This window comes from Stigmatopora argus, chromosome 9 (assembly GCF_051989625.1).
Source record: "Stigmatopora argus isolate UIUO_Sarg chromosome 9, RoL_Sarg_1.0, whole genome shotgun sequence".
NCBI lineage: Eukaryota > Metazoa > Chordata > Actinopteri > Syngnathiformes > Syngnathidae > Stigmatopora > Stigmatopora argus.
The window spans coordinates 2,909,787-2,930,986 of NC_135395.1; the positions used below are offsets into that span (position 1 = coordinate 2,909,787).

Genomic DNA, 21,200 nt, shown 5'->3' on the forward strand with positions numbered 1-21,200 from the left:
AGTGAGGTTCATATTTTCACGAGGTAGTCATGAGTTAACTCCTAGCTAGAAAGATACACTGGAATGCTTACAGCCACCTTCAAGGGAGCTATCACAGTTGGAATACAACTACCAAAGACACATGCGTACATACGTTTTTAAATATTTTTTTACCCAAATCATACATATAGATATAAAACAATATATGCATGCATCCATTGAATCTTCTGATCTCAATCTTTTGCTTTATTTCTCTATTTTTCTCAGTACACATGCACCAACAACTCATTTACTGACAAAATTGGTTTGCCACTTTCAATCAGCCGAGGACCAAACGGATTTCTGACAATTTTAACTTGACATCATAAATGGATTTGGGTAGGAGATTGCTGCAGAGACAAAAAAAAAGGATGGAAATCTGCTTGACTTAGAATTCACCTGCATTTTGGCAGCAATGTAACACTTCCGATTTTCGACCCTTTACACTTAACAGAGCTCATTATTAATATTATTATTTATTTTAGATTAATCCCCCACCCCAATTAGCTCTTACCATTAATATCAAGGTAACCAGAGTATTAGACTTTGTTGTTCAGAAAAGTGTGACATCCAAAATGCATTTCCTATTAGAGGACGTCACACATGGACACACCTGGCCACGTGTCACAGTGAGATGGACAGGAAGTGGATGAGGATGAATGAGAGCAGATGAATAAAGGTTGCCAAGTAACAGATTGCAATTCAAGTGATGGGTGATGTAGGAGTCTAAGTAAGTAGAAGAGACAGACTGAATGTGTCGGATTCAGGAGGTCACTGGGCATTTAGTCCTTCATGTGACTTATAAAAACTATGCACTAACCAGATTTTATGATGCACCACAGCAGTTAAGCTAATTGATTTACACATTTCAATCTTCTCTCACCTCTCCTACTTTTACCGCTTTTTGTTCTTATCTTCCGCATGTCTCCCTTTCTATGTTTTTGATCCCAGATAAAGACAGAGTGTCTCATCTCAAATAGTAATGATTTTGCTCTATATGCACACAGCCATCACAAATTGATTGGTGACTAATGCTGCAACCACTTTCACTCCCTTACTCGCATTCGCTCCTCTTCCGCTGTGTGATTTTGCATTAGGCAGACTCTATTTTCAATCAGTCATTAAAGTGCACCCTTGGGTGCATCACAAACAAAAACAAGCACAATATAAAATTGTTCCTCTCGAATTTTTACAAAAAAAAAAATCGACTCTGTTGCAACACTATTTGTCTAACACTTCTTTTTACCCATTCTCCTAACCTCATTCTTTTTTTAAATTCACATTCTAACGACACCATTGTATTACCATTTCTAGTCCTTCATTAACATTTTTGTTTGCACCGTCTCTACATTTTTCCTCTCCTTTTTATTCTTACTTTCTCCTACGTTTATGTTATCCTCAGCCTTTGAATACGTTCCACTTTTTTGCAGCACATAAACAGACAGTGCCCTTGGGGATGAGTTGGAGAGCTCTGTCTTTGTTTGTGCACACCCCTAACTAACTCTCCATCTGCAGGGTGCCAAGCCTGCCAGTGCAAGACAGATAGCTGGCTCAATCCCAAGCTCCTTCCAGTTGGACTCATTTCTTTACCTTAACCTCACAACGTCTCCCTTCTTGTAACATAAATTCTTCCCTCTGAGGTAAACGGCATCTACCAATAGTTGGTGAAAGATTCATTTTCAAGTGTTAAAAAACAATCTGGAAAAAACTAAGGCCAAATCTCTTAGTTTTCAGTGGCAAGCTAATCGTCTCCAAAAGCAAAGTTCATCATTAGACTTTCCAAAATATTCATCCCTCATCCAAGACCACACCATCCCCAGGTTTAGTCTTTGTGCTGGTGGCCAGTGAGATTCTGTATTCTCCCACAAATTTAAGCAACATCAAGTTTTTTTTTAAAACATTTTCACTATTATCTATATCAGATTAAGGCTGTAACTTAAGCCACAAAAACGGTTTGATGTTTTGGTTTTTCACAAGGATTTATATTCACCTTAGTAAGAAATATGAGGTCTATTGAAAATGCACTTATGGAGAAAATTACAGAAGCCGCTGGTTCTCAGAATGGGCTCCATGGTACTTACATGCACAGTAATGCACCTTCAAAGCTGCACTATGAGTTGCTAAATTTCTATCTCCTCTAGCTTTGATAGACAATCTCCTTATAGAGAGTGAAAAGAGGTTTTATCACTCACCATTATCAGGTTCAGATTTCCTGTCATGCTCCGTGTCAGTGAGAGACAGGGCAGAGTTGGCACGGCTCGTCAGGCAAGAGCTCTGCTCAGACTTCAAACCATGCATCCACATGTGCTGTAGGCCATGACCAGGTGAGGGATCCACATCTGGCTCAGTGTCCACATCTGAACCTACGCCCAAGGAGTAGCCATGACTGTGGATGTGAGCATTGGGTCCAGGGCATAATGCTTCGTCCTTTTCTTGATGCTCCTGATGCTGCTTCTTCTGTTGGTGGATGAAATCTGGACTATTCATCTGACCAGCTTTGCAGAAATCTAAATCTACAAAACAATACATGGGAAGGCAGATTGAGAGCCTGACGCGAGCAAAGCCAGTGATTCTGGAATGTGTTTGTTTTTTGCTTCAGCAGGTTTGCTGACCAGGTGTTCACTTAAGACAAACAAACCACCAGGAAACATACCTTTTCCAATATTCAATATTTTAAAAGGGCAAACGAAGACCTTTGAGTTCCACTGCAAATTATCGGGATTAACTATAAACAAAAAAAATAATACACATTTAAGAACAAAACCTTACATATACAAGGAACCATATTAATGAGAGAAACAACACAATAGCGTCTTTTTATTTGTAATTCTGACAAGTGTGTGCAGGCTTTTGTCAAACGAATGGCATAATAAAATAATATTGTTGATGTTTTCAAACTTAATAAATCTCTGATAATGGAGGAGAGGTAAGCTTGTTCTCATATGTTTGAGATCGAGGGTTCAATCTCCGGTGGGTTCCAACCTTCCTGTTCGGAGTATGCATGTTCTCCCATGCCTGCATGGGTTTTCTCTGGGTACAATGGGTTCTTCCCACATCCCAAAAACATGCATGCTAGGCTAGTTGAACCATCTGAATTCTCCCTCAGTGTAAGTGTTAGCGTGAGCGGTTGTTTGTCTCCTTGTGCCCTGTGGTTTGCTAGCAACCAATTCCTGGTGTAACCCACCTACTGCCCATGGTTGGCTAGGATTGGCTCCAGCCTTGTGTGGATGCGCGGAATGCAAAATGACTGAATACATCTCTGAACTCGATTTTTTATATGTTGCCACAAAATTACTATGATTCACAAAATTGAATGCAGATGAAAAGGAAGCATTTCAAATACAAAAACAATTTAGAGGTTTAAAGGTCGAAATGCTAGCCTTGATTATTCCTAAACTTTAGCTAAGAAACCAGAAACTGTTCCGACTATCTGATATGTGTTATTGAACTTGAGATGTATTGAACCGCTGCTCAAACAGAGCACTGATCTCATCTATATTCTCCTTGGTGGGGTGAAGAGATCAGATAAAGATCAAACCTTATTAATATTGACTCAGACTGAGGGAAAAATTGAGCCTTGCATGCTTTCAAGTATTAGAATGCTCTCCAATCCTGAGAATCAACCTGTTATCTGAGAACATCAGATAAATTGTGTTAGTTATCTTGTTATACCTCTATTCAATTGAGATGCACTTGTTTTGGGAATGTTCAGGAATCTGGTGGGTTAAAAACCATAATTTAAGCAGGTTATGGAGTCAGTGTAAATTAAAAATAATCATGGCATTTATTAAAATCAAAACTTGGCCAAATTGATTAATGTAGATGGCAAATAAATGTATTACAATTCCTATTATTATTTCAATGCTTTATTAGAATTAATAATGCTAAAATTGCCAGTCTCAGAAGACAAGGATTTGGGTTTTTTGTGGTTTTGTTATTTTTTATTTTTTATAAAGGGGATCCCGGCTGCAGCCCCCCGACTGAGTGGTTAGCATGTTGGCCTCACAGTTCTGGGCTCAAGGGTTCAATCCCAGGTTGGTCCTCACTGTGTGGAGTTCACATTTTCTCTCCAGGCTTGCGTGGGCTTTCTCTGGGTACTACGGTTTCCTCCCACATCCCAAAAACATGCAGGATAGGCTAGTTGAACACTCAATTGTCCCCTAGTTATAAGTGTGAGCGTGAATGGTTGTCCGTCTTTGTGTGCCCTGCGAGTGGCTGGCCACCAATTCAGGGTGTCCCCTGCCTGGTACCCATAATTAGATAGGGTAGGCTCCAACACACCCCACAACTCTGGTGAGTAATTGCTTTAATAAATGAATGAAAAAAGCTGCCGTTTCTATCACACTACTGTATCCGTTAAAAATAGAACACTTTTTAAAATTATTTTTCACTGGTTTGATTTTTATTGTCATTGATTTTTTTGACTAGTAAAAAGGTTTTTTTTTGTTATTGCAATATAAATAAAACTTTTTTTGTAGATTAAATTCAAGCATTCTTCTTGGTTTACCTCATTATAGATTGCAGCTAGCATTCACATAAAGCGTTAACATGGGAGGAAATAGTAATCGTTCCGCTTTGAGTGAACAAGGAATTGGCAAACGGACTCAGAAGTGACGCTAGCTGCTCCTTGTCACAGACCACACGACACATTTTCATGAAACTTGAGGGGTCTGATTGAAAGCATGGCATTTCATCAATCATTTGAAAATCTTACAGTAATCACTGGCTGCCTACTTCTAGAGGTCTTTCCTTCTCATATATCCTCATTCTTTTCTGGCAGCACTGTGTACTTCCACGACTGTAGAGGTACGAATACGCTGCCTAAATTACGAACCCTCACAGATTTAATGAACCACTTTGCATTCTTTTGAAGATGGGTGTATGTAGCCTCATAAAGTTTTATTTTGATTTTTAAGCAACCTAATCCATTATAATTTTTCAGAGAAAAATCTATTTGATCTTAACCTTTTTTGAAACCATTTTAATTACACATTGAAATGAAAGCATCTTCCCTTTTTTTGATGAAACAAACTGTCCTGCTGTTAGCACATAATAGCTGACAAAATGAGTTGATCAAATGCATGTATTATTCATATGCCATGTTATGAGGTAGTGTATTTATGATGGATGTGTGGCTGGATAGATAGATGGACAGACGGACTCGTAGATTCATAGATACATATCCAAGTTTGGCCCGTGATCTAACTGAGACAAACACTAACATTTTGCTTGATCATGAGTGCAATTTCCACAATGAGTGTAAAGTAAGAAGGACTTGTTCCACTTGATTATGTTTGATTCACTCACTTAAACCTCTCTAAATAGCACCATCTTGCTGTCCAGCTGCTATAATTCAAACGAATGAAGCTAAAGAAGGTTTACTAAAGATGACACACACATCTGCTTAGGGCTCATTTAACACATGTACTGTAGCTATAACCACATAAGGAATGTTTATGTTCATATGTCCTCAAAGTATCAGTAAAGAAACGTAATGGGATGAATGAAAACATCCTCCAAAGATAGGATAGATGAACAATCTCATCTCATTTTCTGAACAGCTTCAACCTCATTATGGTCATGGGGGGTGCTGGAGCCTATCCCAGCTGACTCCGGGCCAGAGGCGGGGGACACCCTGAATTGGTGGGCAGCCAATCGCAGGGCACAAAGAGACTCGCAAACATTCACGCTAACACTCATACCAAGGGTCAATTTAGAGTGTTCAATCAGCCTACCATGCATGTTTTGGAATGTGGGAGGACACCGGAGTACCCAGAGGAAACCCACACAGGCCCGGCGAGAACATGCAAACTCTACACAGGTGGACTGACCTGGACTTGAACCCAGGACCCCGGAGCTGTGAGGCGGATGCGCTAACCACTTGCTCCACCGGGCTGCTAGATGAACAATACGGTTTCAAAATAATGACCTTTACTTAAAATCATATGCACTGTATAAAATAAATTTATGCCGTAATTAAACTTTAAAAGACTAGACAGTGGTACAATCATTAACAGCAATAACAAGTATTTTGCACAGTCCTAATAGTATGTAAATTAAATCCTATGAAAATGTGAATAAGGCTCTTTGCCTAATCTAAGATTGCATTTAATCACGGTGAAGTGTAAACAACGCAAATGCATATTTTGCTTAAATTTTCCTTTCATTCAAAAAGTAATCAAAACAAAACCGATTATGGTCAGTGATGATTTTGTGTTATGCTGACTTGACACAAAGGAAATCATTGTGGTCAGCAGCCGTATTTACTGGCACAGAATCTGATAAAGCTTCTTGCTTGACCTCAGCATTTCATACCTACCACATATTTCTCCCTTGGAAGACTGGGTGGTGTGTACTTTTAATGTTACAAAAAGTGACAACACAAAATAGAAAAATGAAAAGGAAAGAGAGGCAGCCACACATGACAGAAAATGCAAATAATATGCTTGGGGAATAGAATGAATTGCCTGATCCTTGTCATCCATTAAAAATATCACTGGAAGTGATGCCCCTCTTAACAGTTGGTTACTTAGGTAGGCTATCAACTCTGTTGCCCAAAGATGAACAGATGTGCTTAATATCAGCGGCTGTCATTGACATTTGAAAGGCTGCTTTAGGGGGTTCTTTGCACCTCACCATATGATGTTGATGCATATCATCAGCATCAAATGGTGAGGAATGGATGTTTTTTTCTTAAAGAAAAGAGATAAAAATTAAACATACAAATGCTGGCAAACATCAACCATAGAAGTTGGCCAATGTGGGTGGTTACATTTTGACGAATATGACCAAATAACAGTAGGCAGTTTTTAATGTATGTAATCCTGGGAAAACTCTTCCAAATAATTGTAAAGATTTTGGATGGGCAATGTTGCTTGATAGCATGTTGTGATGGTGTCAGAGAAAAGCAGGGCATTAGGGTGGCAGGGAGTTCATCTATTGATCACCGTGAACCCTAGACGGCAGCACACTCCTGATGAGGTACAGCTTCTCTCTTAACACCATGCATGACCTGCATAAAGGCCATCCATCACAGCACGCACTGGCCCATTTCTCCTCCTGTCATCGGCAGGGAAGAATTTCTCAGTGTGTACGTGTCAGCATTACCTCATGCGTGTGTGTGTGTGTGTGTGTGTGTGTGTGTGTGTGTGTGTGTGTGTGTGTGTGTGTGTGTCTGTGTGTGTAATGAAGGGTGGTGTTTCACCCCAGGTGAGGGCAAAGAGGTTCGAGGCTGACCCAGTTTAGCTGTGGGAGGGAAATATTACCTCCATGGAGGAGAGGTAATTGGCTGCCTCCGACTGTCCTTCTAGCTCATTGTACAATGTAATAGGTAATTCACAGAGGTCCATTTAAGAACCTGTGAGTAAGTGTGTGTGTGTAGGTGTGTGTGTGTGTGTGCCTTTTGTGACTCTAGAGCCAGCTCCACTGAAGCTTTCAGTTTGTATTTGCAGGTAAAATACATGCTGTACCTCTCTACATGCCTTGGGCACTTGGCATACCTGGCTGGGTTTGGTTGTAGTTGTTCTGTCTTTCACGGTGGGATCCAAGTGTGAGGCGTAGCTCATGCGTGTAGTCGGGCAGGGTTTCACGTGAGGTGTAAGAGCGGTGGTGGGCGCGGCCATCCTCGCTCTCATCAGACGAACTAGTGTAAGACATCTCCATTTCATGGCGGCCCTTAGACAGCGGCTGGTAGGGTTTACTGTCCATCTCCTCCATGGCTTGAAGGGCATCCACTTAATCACTCAGCACAGCCACAAAGGAGAATACAGACTCTGTGAATGTGAGGTGGGAGGGTAGAAGTGAGTAAAGGAGAGAGAATGGAAAGGACAACAAAGAGGAAAAAGGGTTAACGGGTGATAAAAAAAATTCCAAAAAAATGCACTGGCTTGAAGAGGCAAGCGAGAGGAAAATAGTACCGAGTACTGCTATAGAGTATAGTATAATAGAGTAAGCACAGCCCGGCGGATGAGTGGTTAGCATGTTCAGCCTCACAGTTCTGGGGTCCACAGTTCAAATCTAGGTCAGTCCTCCCTGTGTGGAGTTTGCATGTTCTCCCCAGGCCTGTGTGGGTTTTCTCCAGGTACTCCAGTTTCCTCCCACATTCGAAAAACATGCACGGTAGGCTGGTTGGACACTCTAAATTGCCCCAAGGTATGACTGGGAGTGTGACTGCCCTGCGATCAGCTGGCTACCGAATAAGCGTGTCTCCTACGTCCGGCCTGAAGTCAGCTGGGATGGGCTCACACGCCTGACCGTTTCCCGCTCGGTGGCAGTGTGATTGTGGGTGTGAATGGTTGTCAGTCTCACTGCGTGCCCTGCAACTGACTGGCGACCAGTCAGGGGAGTAGTCTGCCTTTTGCTCAGTCAGCTGGGATAGGCTCCGGCAGCCCCCACAATCCTTGTGAGAAAAAGTGGTATGGAAGATGAATGACTGAAAGTGTGTCATTGAAGAATGCTAGAGAAAATGATCGGTCGTATTACTGTTTATGAAGAGAATTTAGCCTCCTTGATATTTCACACCAAAGGTTACTTCCAAATCAATATATGCAGAATGGACTGCAATCTTATTCGAATACATTGGATAAAAAGTTGTCCAGAACGGATGTTCTAGTTTTATTTGTGGTTTTCCATTATATCTGCTACTTCAAAATTAATTTTAGTCCCTCTTACAGAGAACTACTGACATGTTCCAAAAATATGTTGCTGAATCTCTATTATTAAGAAACTCAGTGACTCGGTCATTATGCAATTGCATAATGATGAAACACTTATAAACCATAGAGTCATTGCCCTGCTAATTTGAGTCATGTTATGTGACTTCTTTCAATTACTGCAGTCGTGTTTCTCATCCCACGACATTGAAATGTTCTGCAATGTGCTTTATTATAAAAACTAATGATTTATTAAAGCCGTGAGTGACAACACTGCATATGCAATTAGAAAATGCATTCATTTTCACCAGTTCCAGCGGCATATTTACATGAAAAAAAATGAAGGCATGCAAACCATTATGGCAATATGCTACTTTGCAGAAATACTGATTGTTTTTAATACACCGATATTAAGAGTTGCGTGAACTACAGAAATAAGTAGGAAGTCAGTGTAAAATGTCACAATAATTATTCTTTTCAGACAAAGCAAGATTGTCATTTTTTACTGAAATTGTTTGAACGAAAAACATCAGCAACAACAGCCCCTCCACTACAGAAAAAGGAAGAATGATGGAATGATTCTCATTGAACCCTTAAAAGTTTGGCATATTTATTAATTAGCATTGCATTATCCATATAAACCCCACTGTAAAAAAATACAAAAAAACTGTCTAACTGTCTGGATGTGGTGGGTCGTAGCATCCCTAATGCAAAGTCACCGCTGATTAGCTTTCAGGTACAATGCCCAATCTGAAGTATTTCCAGCAGACATAAAGCTTCTAAATGGAGCTTGAGAGGGTCATTGCTCATAGAGACAAAGTGCTATGGTATTGACCTCTTCAGGGAGTCCTGTAGTCCATATATCAAAGCTATTAGTGTGCCTGCTCAATACCTCAGAGATATGTATGCAGCAAAGGGTGATCACCGCCAGTCTGATACAATATAAGTATACAGCTGACCTTTCTAACAATACAATAATGTGTTTATTCTACTATAAAGACACTTTCTCTTGATTTCATGCTCAGACTTCTCATTCCACCTACACGTGTCAACAAGGAAAAGTTAGGATTGTAGTCCGGCACTCATAAATGCCAGCTCACACTTTAATAAAGTACAAAATTAACCTGAACCTTTCTTACCCATTCATCCCACACGCAACATCACCCAGGTCACATAATTGTAAGTCAAGTTATTGATACAATCTCTGCAACTCTCCTGTGTTCTACTGTTATTTTTCACCATTCTTAATAAGAAGAAGCATGCAACAATGCATTAACTTAGTTAAAATTACTTTCCTAATTTATTGATCGAATATAGGGTCTGGTTTAGTGAAGGTTTTCACATTGGGCAAGATGTGGAAGCCCAAAATTGTGCCTGCCAAATGAGGCCTGGAGGTGCATTAAAATTGATTTTGGGCTACATTCTTCAACGTGTGTAAATCAGAACAGGCACTCAGTTATGCACATTTTTGGCTATGTGGATCCTCCCATCCAATTAAGCCTGTAATGTAAGCACTTGTATGCCAAATAAACACTTTGGCACAACTGTAGCAACTTTAAAATGTAGCTTTCTGGGCATTCATAACCTAAATCATTTAGTCTAATGCATTTTGCCTGTAGAGTAAGTCCACCATCCTGTGACAGTAAACATGGTATATTGTACTTGTCTAAGGCAAGGGTGTGAAACTCAGTTTGGTTTGTGGGCCATATTCATGCCTACAAGCTCTCATATCGGTCGGTCCAGTTTATTTTTGGGCAAAAAAGTTAACTTACTGTCACGCATTGATGGCCATAGATGTTCATTCCATTTTGACTGGGAGAGGGGAATGGGCAAACGTCCATTCAAAATTGATTGGACATCTAACACCGTCAATGTCACTGAAAGATGAGAATTCACGGCCAGTTTAAGTGAACTGGACATCAATCATTGTCAACGATAACACACACCATCATTTTCTATTGGTTTTGGGGGAATTTATTTTTATTCATTGGTCACTTTCTGTTCATTTTTGGACATTTTCTGTTGTTCTGTAGTTTGGGGTATTTTAAGGTTACCTGTTAACTCTTTGGCTGCCATTGATGTTGCCATTTTCACTACAATGAACGAAGGAACACATGACTCCAGATAAGAAATTGAGCGCAGTGCAATAGCGCACACACAATTACACACCTCACAAAATTCTGTTTTTCTGGTGGCTGCGTCCAAAAAATAAAAGCATCTGATTCTGTACGTAATATATGAATCATCTACAAAGTGCCTGACAGGCAGAACAACTCCACAAGCCAGATCAGACCCCCTAACAGGCCGTCGGTTTGACACCCCTGGTCTAGATTCAGTTCATACGGTACCACAGTCACCACACACAACTAACAAAACTATTAAAAAAATATCAAACTGTCAAAATGGGTTTTTGAAAAGATTAAATAAGTCCCAAAGCTACTTCACCTACAGTTTTCCGATGTCCGTGGTGGTTACAGGTCATTTAAATTTACACCGCGATAAGAATGAAAGATAATTAACACACAGTAAAACATACAACACACCGGCCAACAGTGTGCACAATGTCTTAGCGCAAAGATGCAATTAAGCACACCCTATTTATGATTCAAGTAATTCCAGCTCCATAGCATCTAATTATTGTTGCCCTGAAAGAACTGTAAAATAAGCTGTTATCGTGACACGCTTCCTTTTTTATTGGCAAGACCTATTGTGCGAAATCAAAGCCCACTATTATCTCTGCTGCTTTGTCAGGATGGGGTTGACTCATGTCACCTTCTCTTTGGTATAGTGAGTAGTGAGTATACATTACCCGTGAGCTCTGAGCTTGCTGCAGGCACTGACTGCCGTCTGTCTCCGCAGAGGCCCTCTGTCCTGTTTAATGTCTGTCACACACTCACATGCATGAATGAAGGCAAGAAATCACGCACGGTGTCAACCACCATGTTGACCATCATGTGAGCACAAAGAAGCAACACATAGTTATTCCAGATCTTTTTTGTTGTGCAATCTTATTTTTGGTTTTAATACACCTTTTCCCTTTCGTCTTGTTAAGTTAGTGGCCAAAACAGTAAGTCATCTGTTTCCATGAGAGCCTATATTTTGCATTCTCTTCTCTAAGACAAACAACTCTAACATCTTATCACAGCATCATACCATTTTCCCATTGGTCTTCCTCTATTTTAAAAAAAATGAAAATAAACCGCACAGGAGAACTGAGAAGTGTAATTACTAATTTGTGTCATGGATATATTTAAATGTACTATGACAATATATGTTTTGCAATTATTATCTTTCAACTCATTTATATTGTGCATTTCATTAAAATTTTATGTGTTTTTATTTTTCTGTTTTATTAAAGCTTTATGAAGCATTTTATGGCATGCTGTGTGTATTTTAAACTAAATGTACAACAAAATTAAATACAGAGCTTGTATATTTCTACATTATTGCATACAGTTTACATCTCAGTAGTAGAATGAATGCTAATCGTAGATTAATGCAAAATCCCTATGATATTTCAAACAGAGTTTGGGCCACAATTGAAATACAAATCACTTTAAATAATGTCTACAAATGCTTAAAATCATGCTACAACATCTCGAAGAGATGAAGGTGCAGACAGCAGGAGTTCGACATTCACGCCAATATGACAGAAACTGAAATAATAAATTGAGAGTGAACAAAACAACTGTCATCATTACTAGTCAATTGTACTTATTCATTGTTGCAGTTATAATACCAACATTAAAGCTTGATGACAGGACAATTATCAATGGAGAAATAAATTAAAAAGTTATATTTTGAATAAGAATTTAAGTTTTCTGTTGTACTGTGTTGCTTAGGCAACTCCTGTACACAACAGTTAAAGCTCAAAATAGTTTTAATAGGCTGGGCAAAATGGTCAAAATTTGAACCGCATTCAGGAGATAGAGATTTTTCTGATTAATCTTTCCCTTTTTTAAAAAATTCTAAAGTGTTCAATAGCACTGAGTTGCAAGCGCAACAATGGAGAAAAAAAAAAGAAGTCATTGAACAACAGAATAATGTCACAAGATGACAACGTATGTTCTGGAAAAAGACAGTCAAAGTTCCAACTCAACCAAGTTGAAATGCTGAAGCATTGTATTTTTATTGCTGCCAATCATTCATTTAATGCATGAGTGTTTAAAATGTTTGGGGTTTTTTGTTAAGTAAAAATATGAAAGGAAAAAGAAATTTTTGTGTGGCATTAGCTTTAGCAGACTGTTTATTCTTGAGAGTTTCCAGATCACACCAAATTTTATTATCAATTCATGCTGTAACTAACAAGAGTTTATATTTGTTATGCTGAAATTTTATAGCGCAGTCTACACAAGCGGCAGCCAAGTAAAACAAGAACAATTCAATGCTTTGAATAAACATTTTAAATTAATATGCAACAAAGTTTGGGTCAGCACGGTGGCCTCGATAACTATTGCAGTTTCTTATAAGGCAGCCCCTTTGGAAAATTAATTACCCACCCACCCCTGGTTTACATGCCCTCCCTCACCTTTTTCCCTCTTATGCTGCACTCGCTCTCCTACCTTTTGTGCTCTACAGCCTCGATCCCCTTCTCCAAGGCCTGTGCATTTAGAGACGTAAGCTTGCTGGTGGGGGTTATTCCCTCTAATTCTTGCCCACAGCGGGGTGCCCATTATGGGGCTTGATTCTTGGTTTTGATGTGAAAATCTAGAGGTTGTTTCCTAGAGCCAAGCTCTCTTCAAACAAGACACATGGGACTTTTTGGAGGACAAGTCAGCATGTGGCACCTTAGAACAACACCAAAATCGAAGGTTGAAGTCAGCCAACTCAGTCTTGTTCCTATTCATCGAAAACTGTGCAGTACTAGGAAATGTTAGCAAAGGTTTATATAACTAACTGTCTTACAGTTAACACCAACACCTTTATCAAAACCTCACAACTAAGATTTATTATATCTTTCTAATCACCCTTCAATACATGATGTATATATAGCATGGGAATACTGATTGTTCCCTCAGTGCAATATGTATTTTCACTGAATGCATTGCTCTAGGTTTTATTGAGAAGAAACAAAGGGCTAGTTTTCTGGAGTGTTTTTGTTTCATCTTAAAGGGAAGTGCGTTCTTGATATAAATGGGACATTCATGTGCACTTTAACCTACTTCTCCAGCAGACTTTGCCCATTTCTAAAAGTCCATTTTAAAGTTTCAAAAGCATTGCGACTACTTCCAAAAATGTAAACGCATTGGTCTTTCATTCATTTTCTGAGCCGCTCAACCCGAGGAGGGTCGCAAAGGGTGCTGGAGACTAACTTGTCCAACAACGGGCAGTTGGCGCAGTACACCCTGGATTGGTTGCTAGCCAACAACCAAGCATGCACACAGTATTACATGGGGACAATTCTGGAGTCTTCAATCAGCAGTTTTTGGGATGCGGGAGCAAACTGAAGCAGCCAGGGGGAAAAAACCCATGGGGAGAAAATGCAAACTCCAGGTTTTGAACCTCTGATCTCAAGACTGTGAGCTAGACGTGCTAGCCAGTCTTACACCATGCATTTAATATTAGATGGACTTTTAAAACCCTCTCCGTACTATCATTTAACTCAGAAGGTCGACACTGTCCCAAAGTGGTCAGTGAAATACCCTCTAAATGTGACTTGCCTTTTAGTTCTCCTCATTTTAGGTTTGTACTATTATTCCTACATGAGAACATTTTCTGGCAGATCCAAGCCATGATGTGGTTAATCCATGATAGTCGATCCCCAAAGTGGAGAGTTATTACTGTATTGGAAAATAATAAAAAACATTCACAATGTCATCCTTTATAAACTATTGTTTCTCTGGCCCACTCCTGGTGTCTACATTTATGGTGTCATGGTTTATAGCCCATTTCATCATCTTATAGCAACTAAGGAAGTGATCTTATCCCTTGCAAGATATAGTATGTAATATTCATGAATTTAAATGATTAATGAATCCCAAGTTGCTGTATTAACCACAGAGCAGTCATATTTGTTTAGCAGAGAAATATAACATTATTGATAGACTAGTGTCGCAACTTACAGGGAAAAAAAGATGAACCATGAAGCCTTAGCATTTGAAGCGCATCTCAAGAGGACCTACTAATGGACCTCAACTGTATCAAAGTCATTTCAGTTCTAATTTACATTAGATCTATAATTCATCTGTGTGTAATGAACTCCTCTGCGCTCAATTTTAAATAACCACACAAAGTGTACTGCATGCATCACATTACAGCCCTTTGCTGGCAAAATACTAGAACCCTCCCACATTCACCTATAGCCATTGTTTAACTATTCTTTCTTCTTTGTCTCATAACACACATACTCTTCATGTATACGCGCACAAATTCCTGAGGGACTTAGCAAATCCATCAATACAGTGGTACCTCGACATACGATCTTAATCCGTTCCGGGACTGAGATTGTATGACGAGATTCTCGTAACTCGAGCGGACGTTTCCCATTGAAATGAATGGGAAACAAATTAATTCGTTCCAACCCACTGAAAAAACCAATAACAGGATATTGGATTGGAAAAAATGTTTTATTTCTTCTAATTCGCCTTCTATTAACAAAGTAACACATAACTAGTGGTTTAATAGTAATAAAATGTGTTTAATCTAACTAAAATTGGGCAGATTTCGCCGACGGGAGACAGAGACGTTTGGGGGCGTGGAGTTCGTTTTTTTCCCACGACAACGCACTCGTAAACGGAACAAACGAATTTAAATTAACTTGGATTAATATGTACAGACACTCAAACATACGTTTAATGTAACTTTACACAAAACTGAATTCTAATTTTGTTGTAATCTTTAGTTACCTTCGTTTTCCGGGTTGGCGGTTGCCACGCCTCCACCCTCACGTTCGCTATCGATGGGCTGTTTGCTGTTGTACTACGTATTCTCTTCAAAATATTCCGAAAATGATTCACACAAATGTCCTCACAATAGGATAACCCACGACCACTTGCCAACGAGAAATAGTCTTGTAGTACATTTTAGCGATCGCTCCGCTGCTCATAAAGACCGGCTCGCAACTCCCTCGTTGAAATGGCTTTGAACAGCGCCTATGAGAGAGAGTTGCGACCAGAAATATTACAAAGAGGGAATTGCGAGCCAGTGCCGCTGATGTTCTTAGGAGCAGCGAACGAGAAGTAATATAATACTCCTCGTATTAGATAATAAAAATAACAGGAAATGCAACAGCTCAGCTTACCCACGTATTGATTGTGGGTAATGAAGTTTCATTCTGAGAAAGAGTGCCATTTGCCTTTCGGCGTTGTGTGCACAAGTATACTTCATTACCCAGAAAGCCCTCTTTTTGCCCGCGCATGCGCGTTGTGCGTTTCCTGGTCTGAATTAATCGTTCAGTGCTCGTAGATATTGTTATACACGAAAGATATGCAAAAGAGGCTTGGTCGCATCACGAAATTTTGATCGCATGACGGGCGAATTATTCGATCGAAATTTCCGTCGTAAGACGAGAATATTGTGTGACGAACGGTCGTATGACGAGGTTCCACTGTATACAGTTGCAACAAAATTGGACCCTTCACAGACTTGGTTCACTCTTGTCCATCACGAATAATCAATGACAAATATATGCTCCTTTTGTAAATCTGCTTGGAGCAGTGATCAATGCTGTCATGCAAGTTTGAATAGAATTAACATTGCAAATCAGCTCAGGGTTGCAGTCTGTAAAAGTTCATGCTACCCCGGTAGAGATGGCCGTGCAAGTAGTAATATGACAAATCCGTTCCAATTATCAACAGATGTTTTGAAATTGTGATGTTGGAGAAGGGAGCAATCAAATCGAAAAGGAGAGGCAAGTGAAGAAGAGGCCTGGAAAAGCAGGGAAATCGGAATAAATAAATAAGAAAAGGGGGGGGGGGGGGGGTCTTGAAGTGGAGCAAAAATTTTCAGCTTCTCCGATGCTGTACAGCAGCTGGATTTCAACCATATTTTTATAATAGTGAGAAAGTTTTATTTTCATAACATATTGGAGACCCTGTGAAAGGGACCTTCTACTTCATGTGTTAGCTCTGGCCTTTGCACATTTCACTGAAGCTTGTTTGCACAAACTAATCCTCCTCAGTAGAGTGGCCAGAGGAGTAACAAAAAAAGAAACACTGAGAAATCGACTGGTGCTAAAGCAAGACTTTCTCAGAAACATAAATATAAAGTTGTGAAGTGTCCGTGTTATTTGCAAGCTTTGTATTCCAAGTATGCAACCAATGTACACAAAATAAGATTACTCTAGATCAGTGTTTCCCAACCACTGTGCCAACGCACAATGGTGTGCCGTGAGCAATGATCAGGTGTGCCATGGGAAATTACAAGTCATACATTGTAATATTCCAAGATTGAAATTGAACTGTTATGAAGTTAAAATTATATGACAAGCATTAAATTATAGATTACACTATTACAAGATTCAATTGTAAACCAGTCCAAAATCAAATTATTTAATTAATATAGGAGTTGAGGTTTTACTCTAATGCAGTATTATAGTAGTAATATGATGTATATATTCTGTTTGAGTTGCATGAGAAACAGGTGTCACCGATGTTTTGTTCACATAGAAAATAGAGGCTGTCTCAAGTGCGTGTCATTTTTTTACTGAGAAGGAGACAGTTAGCACAATCAATTGAAAAATATACAAGTGTATCCTGAAATATAAGAAAACCCTAAGAGCCATTTATGCACACTCATCTGGAAAGATTTACACTAGCTGAAGAGGAGACATAAATTCTTACAATGACCATTGGCAATTCACCTAAGCCCTCCTGTAACAGTAAAAAGACAGATAATACAGTACTATAAAGCCTGCTTACACAAACAAACAAATCATGTTCGATCAATAAGTTCTTTATTTAAAAAATGAGCTGGTTAATGTATAAAAGAAAACATTCTACTGTCATTTCTTTTCCCCTCAGTTAACTATAGCTGTGCTTACTTGCAGCACCGACAGGCACAACTGACTCACAGATTTCTTCAGGATCGAAAGAGAGATTTTTTTTATTTGGGACAAATGCTAAAATGCTCAGTAAAATAAAATATAATGTAGCTTCTGGACACAGTGACAATGGAAAGACGTTAGAAAGAAATGGCAAAATTTGCTGAGTGTTGTATGAAGTGATGGACTTTTAATTGATGCATCAGAGCCAGATATCAATGGCCCACAGCTCTCCCATCATGTTCTTGTGCTTTCATAGTTGACCAAGCCTGAAATATTTCTCTGATAACACTATGTTCACCAACCATACACAATCCAAAACTGTGTAACACTTGAATGATTTATCAAATGTGTTTCCAGTAATTAAAACACACAAGCAGGAGAGGCGGCCCGGTGGCACGGGTGGTTAGCACGTCGGCCTTAAAGCTCTGGGGTACTGGGTTCAAGTCCAGGTCGGTCCACCTGTGTGGAGTTTGCATGTTCTCCCCGGGCCTGTGTGGGTTTCCTCCAGGTACTCCGGTGTCCTCCCCCATTCCAAAACATGCATGGTAGGCTGATTGGACATTCTAAATTGCCCGTAGGTATGGGTGGGAGTGTGCATGGTTGTCCGTCTCCTTGTGCCCTTCAATCGGCTGGACACCGAATTAGAGTGTCCCCCGCCTCTGGCCCGGAGACAGCTGGTATTGTCTCCAGCACCCCCCGCAACCCTAATGAGGATAAAGCGGTTCAGAAAATGAGATGAGAGAAGCAGGAGGCCTACAAGTGTCATTAAATCAATTCAATTCCATGTTATTTACTGCATACTGCCAAAACAAAACAGTAGTCATCACAGGGCAGTTTACGTATGCTGATGAAGGATCACATGTCTCACTTAAAAGGTCATCATATAATCTCACGGGCAAAAAAAAATAAACGTGTTTTTCTGTAGTGTTTAGATACAATCTTTGTGTGCATACGACTGCACAAGCCTCAGCATTGATACACCTTAGCCTACCAAACGCAGGTGACGTGACGAAAGAAGCCAAAGGCAAAGACTGGTGGATGATGGCTAAAGACAGACGGAACCCAACATTTTGGCAAAAGCCAAGGACAATTGCATTTATTTTATTGTTCCAAAGAAAATATGTTACTTTTCTCATTTCATGTAGGAGGGTGAGATTGAAATAGCTTCACTAGTTCGGGTGAAAACATGGTGTGAGAGCCACTTTTCAAGCTTCCCATAGCTTAGGTAACCTCAAGAAAATGCGCATATGTATCGGTCAGACCGACATAAACATTGAATGACTTCCTGCTCTAGAAGTTGCACTGGGGAGGCCAAAAGTGGCATGCCATGTCCATCAGCAGGCTGGCTTCTTGAGCTCTTGGCCATGGAATAGCAGCGGCTGGCTTCATCCTCAGCCTAGCCCAGAAGCCGCCACCCGGGAATCGCCTACCGTAAAACCCTGGTCCGCTTCCTCAAGCTTGGTGCCGCTGGAGCCCAGCAACTTGGCCAACCGACGCTCTGCCGAGAAAGCCTTCAACTTGGATGTGACTAGGAGCAGCTGATGCGAAAACTCAGACCTGGAGAAGGACCAGCTGAGCCTGGTCGAGATGTAGCAGCGATATGTCAAAATCTGGAAAGGTGGCTTACTCACTGTGCGCCACCAGCCATATTTATTGTATGGGTGAATAGAGTACAGGTAAATGGCAAATGTGGTTCTGTTTATTTGATTTTCGGATAGCCAAGTGACTTTACATGTAAGTTAGTGTGATTGTTGTCCTAAAGAGGAACGACCATTGCCTAACACAGCCAAAACTGGCTGAAAAGACTTTACATTCTCTCACTTCTTAAAAAAATAAATAGATAAATAAAAGAAAAAGAAAATCCATTTTACCGACTATCAAAATTATTAGTCATCATGAATCATCTCGGTAACAGTGAATTTTCAGTATGCCACCCTTCTCTACAACAAACCCTGCCACCACTCCTCGAGGGATAAACAGGTTTTTCCTTTTCTTTTTTTAAGGTAACAAGAAACCAACGGGGAACACTGACTATTCATTATGTGTATGGGTCAAAGCACTGATCCTCACATTTGTCTGAGCAGTATGAGCACATCCATGAATTGCTTTGCTTCAATGATCTTTCATCCGACTTTTCAAAGGCCCTACCCAATCTCGGATAAAATATATTTCTCTTTCATACTGCTTTTAAATGGAATGCCAAGTTCGTTACGTGAGACTCCCTTTGACTATCTCACTGATCTGAAACCAGCTGCTGTTTTTCCAAATAAGGAAAAACAAATAAAAAAAAGAATACCATTAAAAAAAATCAAGATAAAACATTGCAAAGACACATGCAATGCTGTTTTCTCTAGTTTAGCCATATGGAATTAGGAATTTGACCACAAATACACCGACACACACAGAGGAAGAGACAGCCCCCAAAACTACTTAATCAATATTCCTGACAAGGTAAAGCCTTATTCAACACAATTGATATTCCTCCTCTTCCGCAAGATAAATACATGTCACTGTCCTCCTCGCGGGCCTAAAAGGCTGTTCACACTAACCCGTTTTGCAAATAAAGCTTTACATCAAGACTGACAAGCGCCTAAGCTCTCTGCATCAGCCACTGCTCACTAAAAATCCTCTTTCAATAATGCATTTGGCTGCTAAAACCTCCACTTCTCAAAGATAAGCAAAGTGGTGGCATTACAGCAGCAGAATTAATTGATAAATCAATGCCAGAAATTGGATTTGTTTGAAAGACAGTACTTCCTCTATAGGCCCTTAATTAAGTCGTTGGTTATGGAGAAACAAGTACGTAATTTGAAATCAAGTTACTGAAGGAATCTACTATGACTATTAGCACATCGTAGATTAATTTGTGAACAAAAAATGAAATAGTACATCCGTCATGCCTTCGCATTGTGAGATTTATCATCCGACAAAAGGAAGACTAGGATGGGAAGACGGATTTTTGTGATGTCTCTAATCTGAAAAGTCTAAACATTTTATGTTAATGGGTTGGGATTGTCATTCTGATCCCAAGAGTTGTTTCCATGACTTAATGATAGATGGGAGAACATAATGCAGCAGTGTATCTAAACAAAGAGTGGAGAGTGCTCACAATGGTTACAATACTCAAGCAGGTTTAAAGTAAATACTTTTCAAGCAACTTTTTTTTTTCTTTAACCAAGGAAAAACATGGGCGACAGTAATGGACTCATAGCATGTCCACTGTTTTGTGAATATTTTCTTTGCTCGTTAAAACCATCCTTTCCAAATTAGATCCCAAAATATTGGCTTTTCTCATACTGGTCCTTATAAAGTAAGCCATTGTGCTCCCTGTTGCATTAAACAGAACAAACGCGTCAATTATTTTTCTGGATGCATCAGGTAGGAATAACAAGCACCGCATGCTGTAAAATTTGTAATTGCAGAGACCCAGTCTGGCTTTACTTGAAAAATGGCCGCACAATCCATCGGTGATATTCTCGGAGTACATTTAGGTTACTTTATTTGCTCAAATGAGTTTCCTTTGTGCACTTTGGCTGACAATCAACATA

The 21,200-nt window shown here is 39.8% G+C and overlaps 1 protein-coding gene across 3 annotated transcripts in view; it reads right to left on the reverse strand.

Annotated features, from left to right (window-relative positions):
• LOC144082106 (teneurin-1-like) overlaps window positions 1-21,200 on the reverse strand; it is a 147,932-nt gene that overhangs the window by 121,567 nt on the left and 5,165 nt on the right. For 2 of the 3 annotated variants that reach the window (XM_077608958.1, XM_077608957.1), the window contains exons 2-4: window positions 7,518-7,790; window positions 2,672-2,743; window positions 2,211-2,531 (exon numbers count right to left, since the gene is read on the reverse strand). In XM_077608958.1, coding sequence (XP_077465084.1) covers window positions 2,211-2,531; window positions 2,672-2,743; window positions 7,518-7,734 — 610 coding nt within the window. In that variant the 5' untranslated portion in view covers window positions 7,735-7,790. The remainder of the gene's footprint in view (window positions 1-2,210; window positions 2,532-2,671; window positions 2,744-7,517; window positions 7,791-21,200) is intronic. The other variant, XM_077608959.1, reaches the window with a different exon arrangement.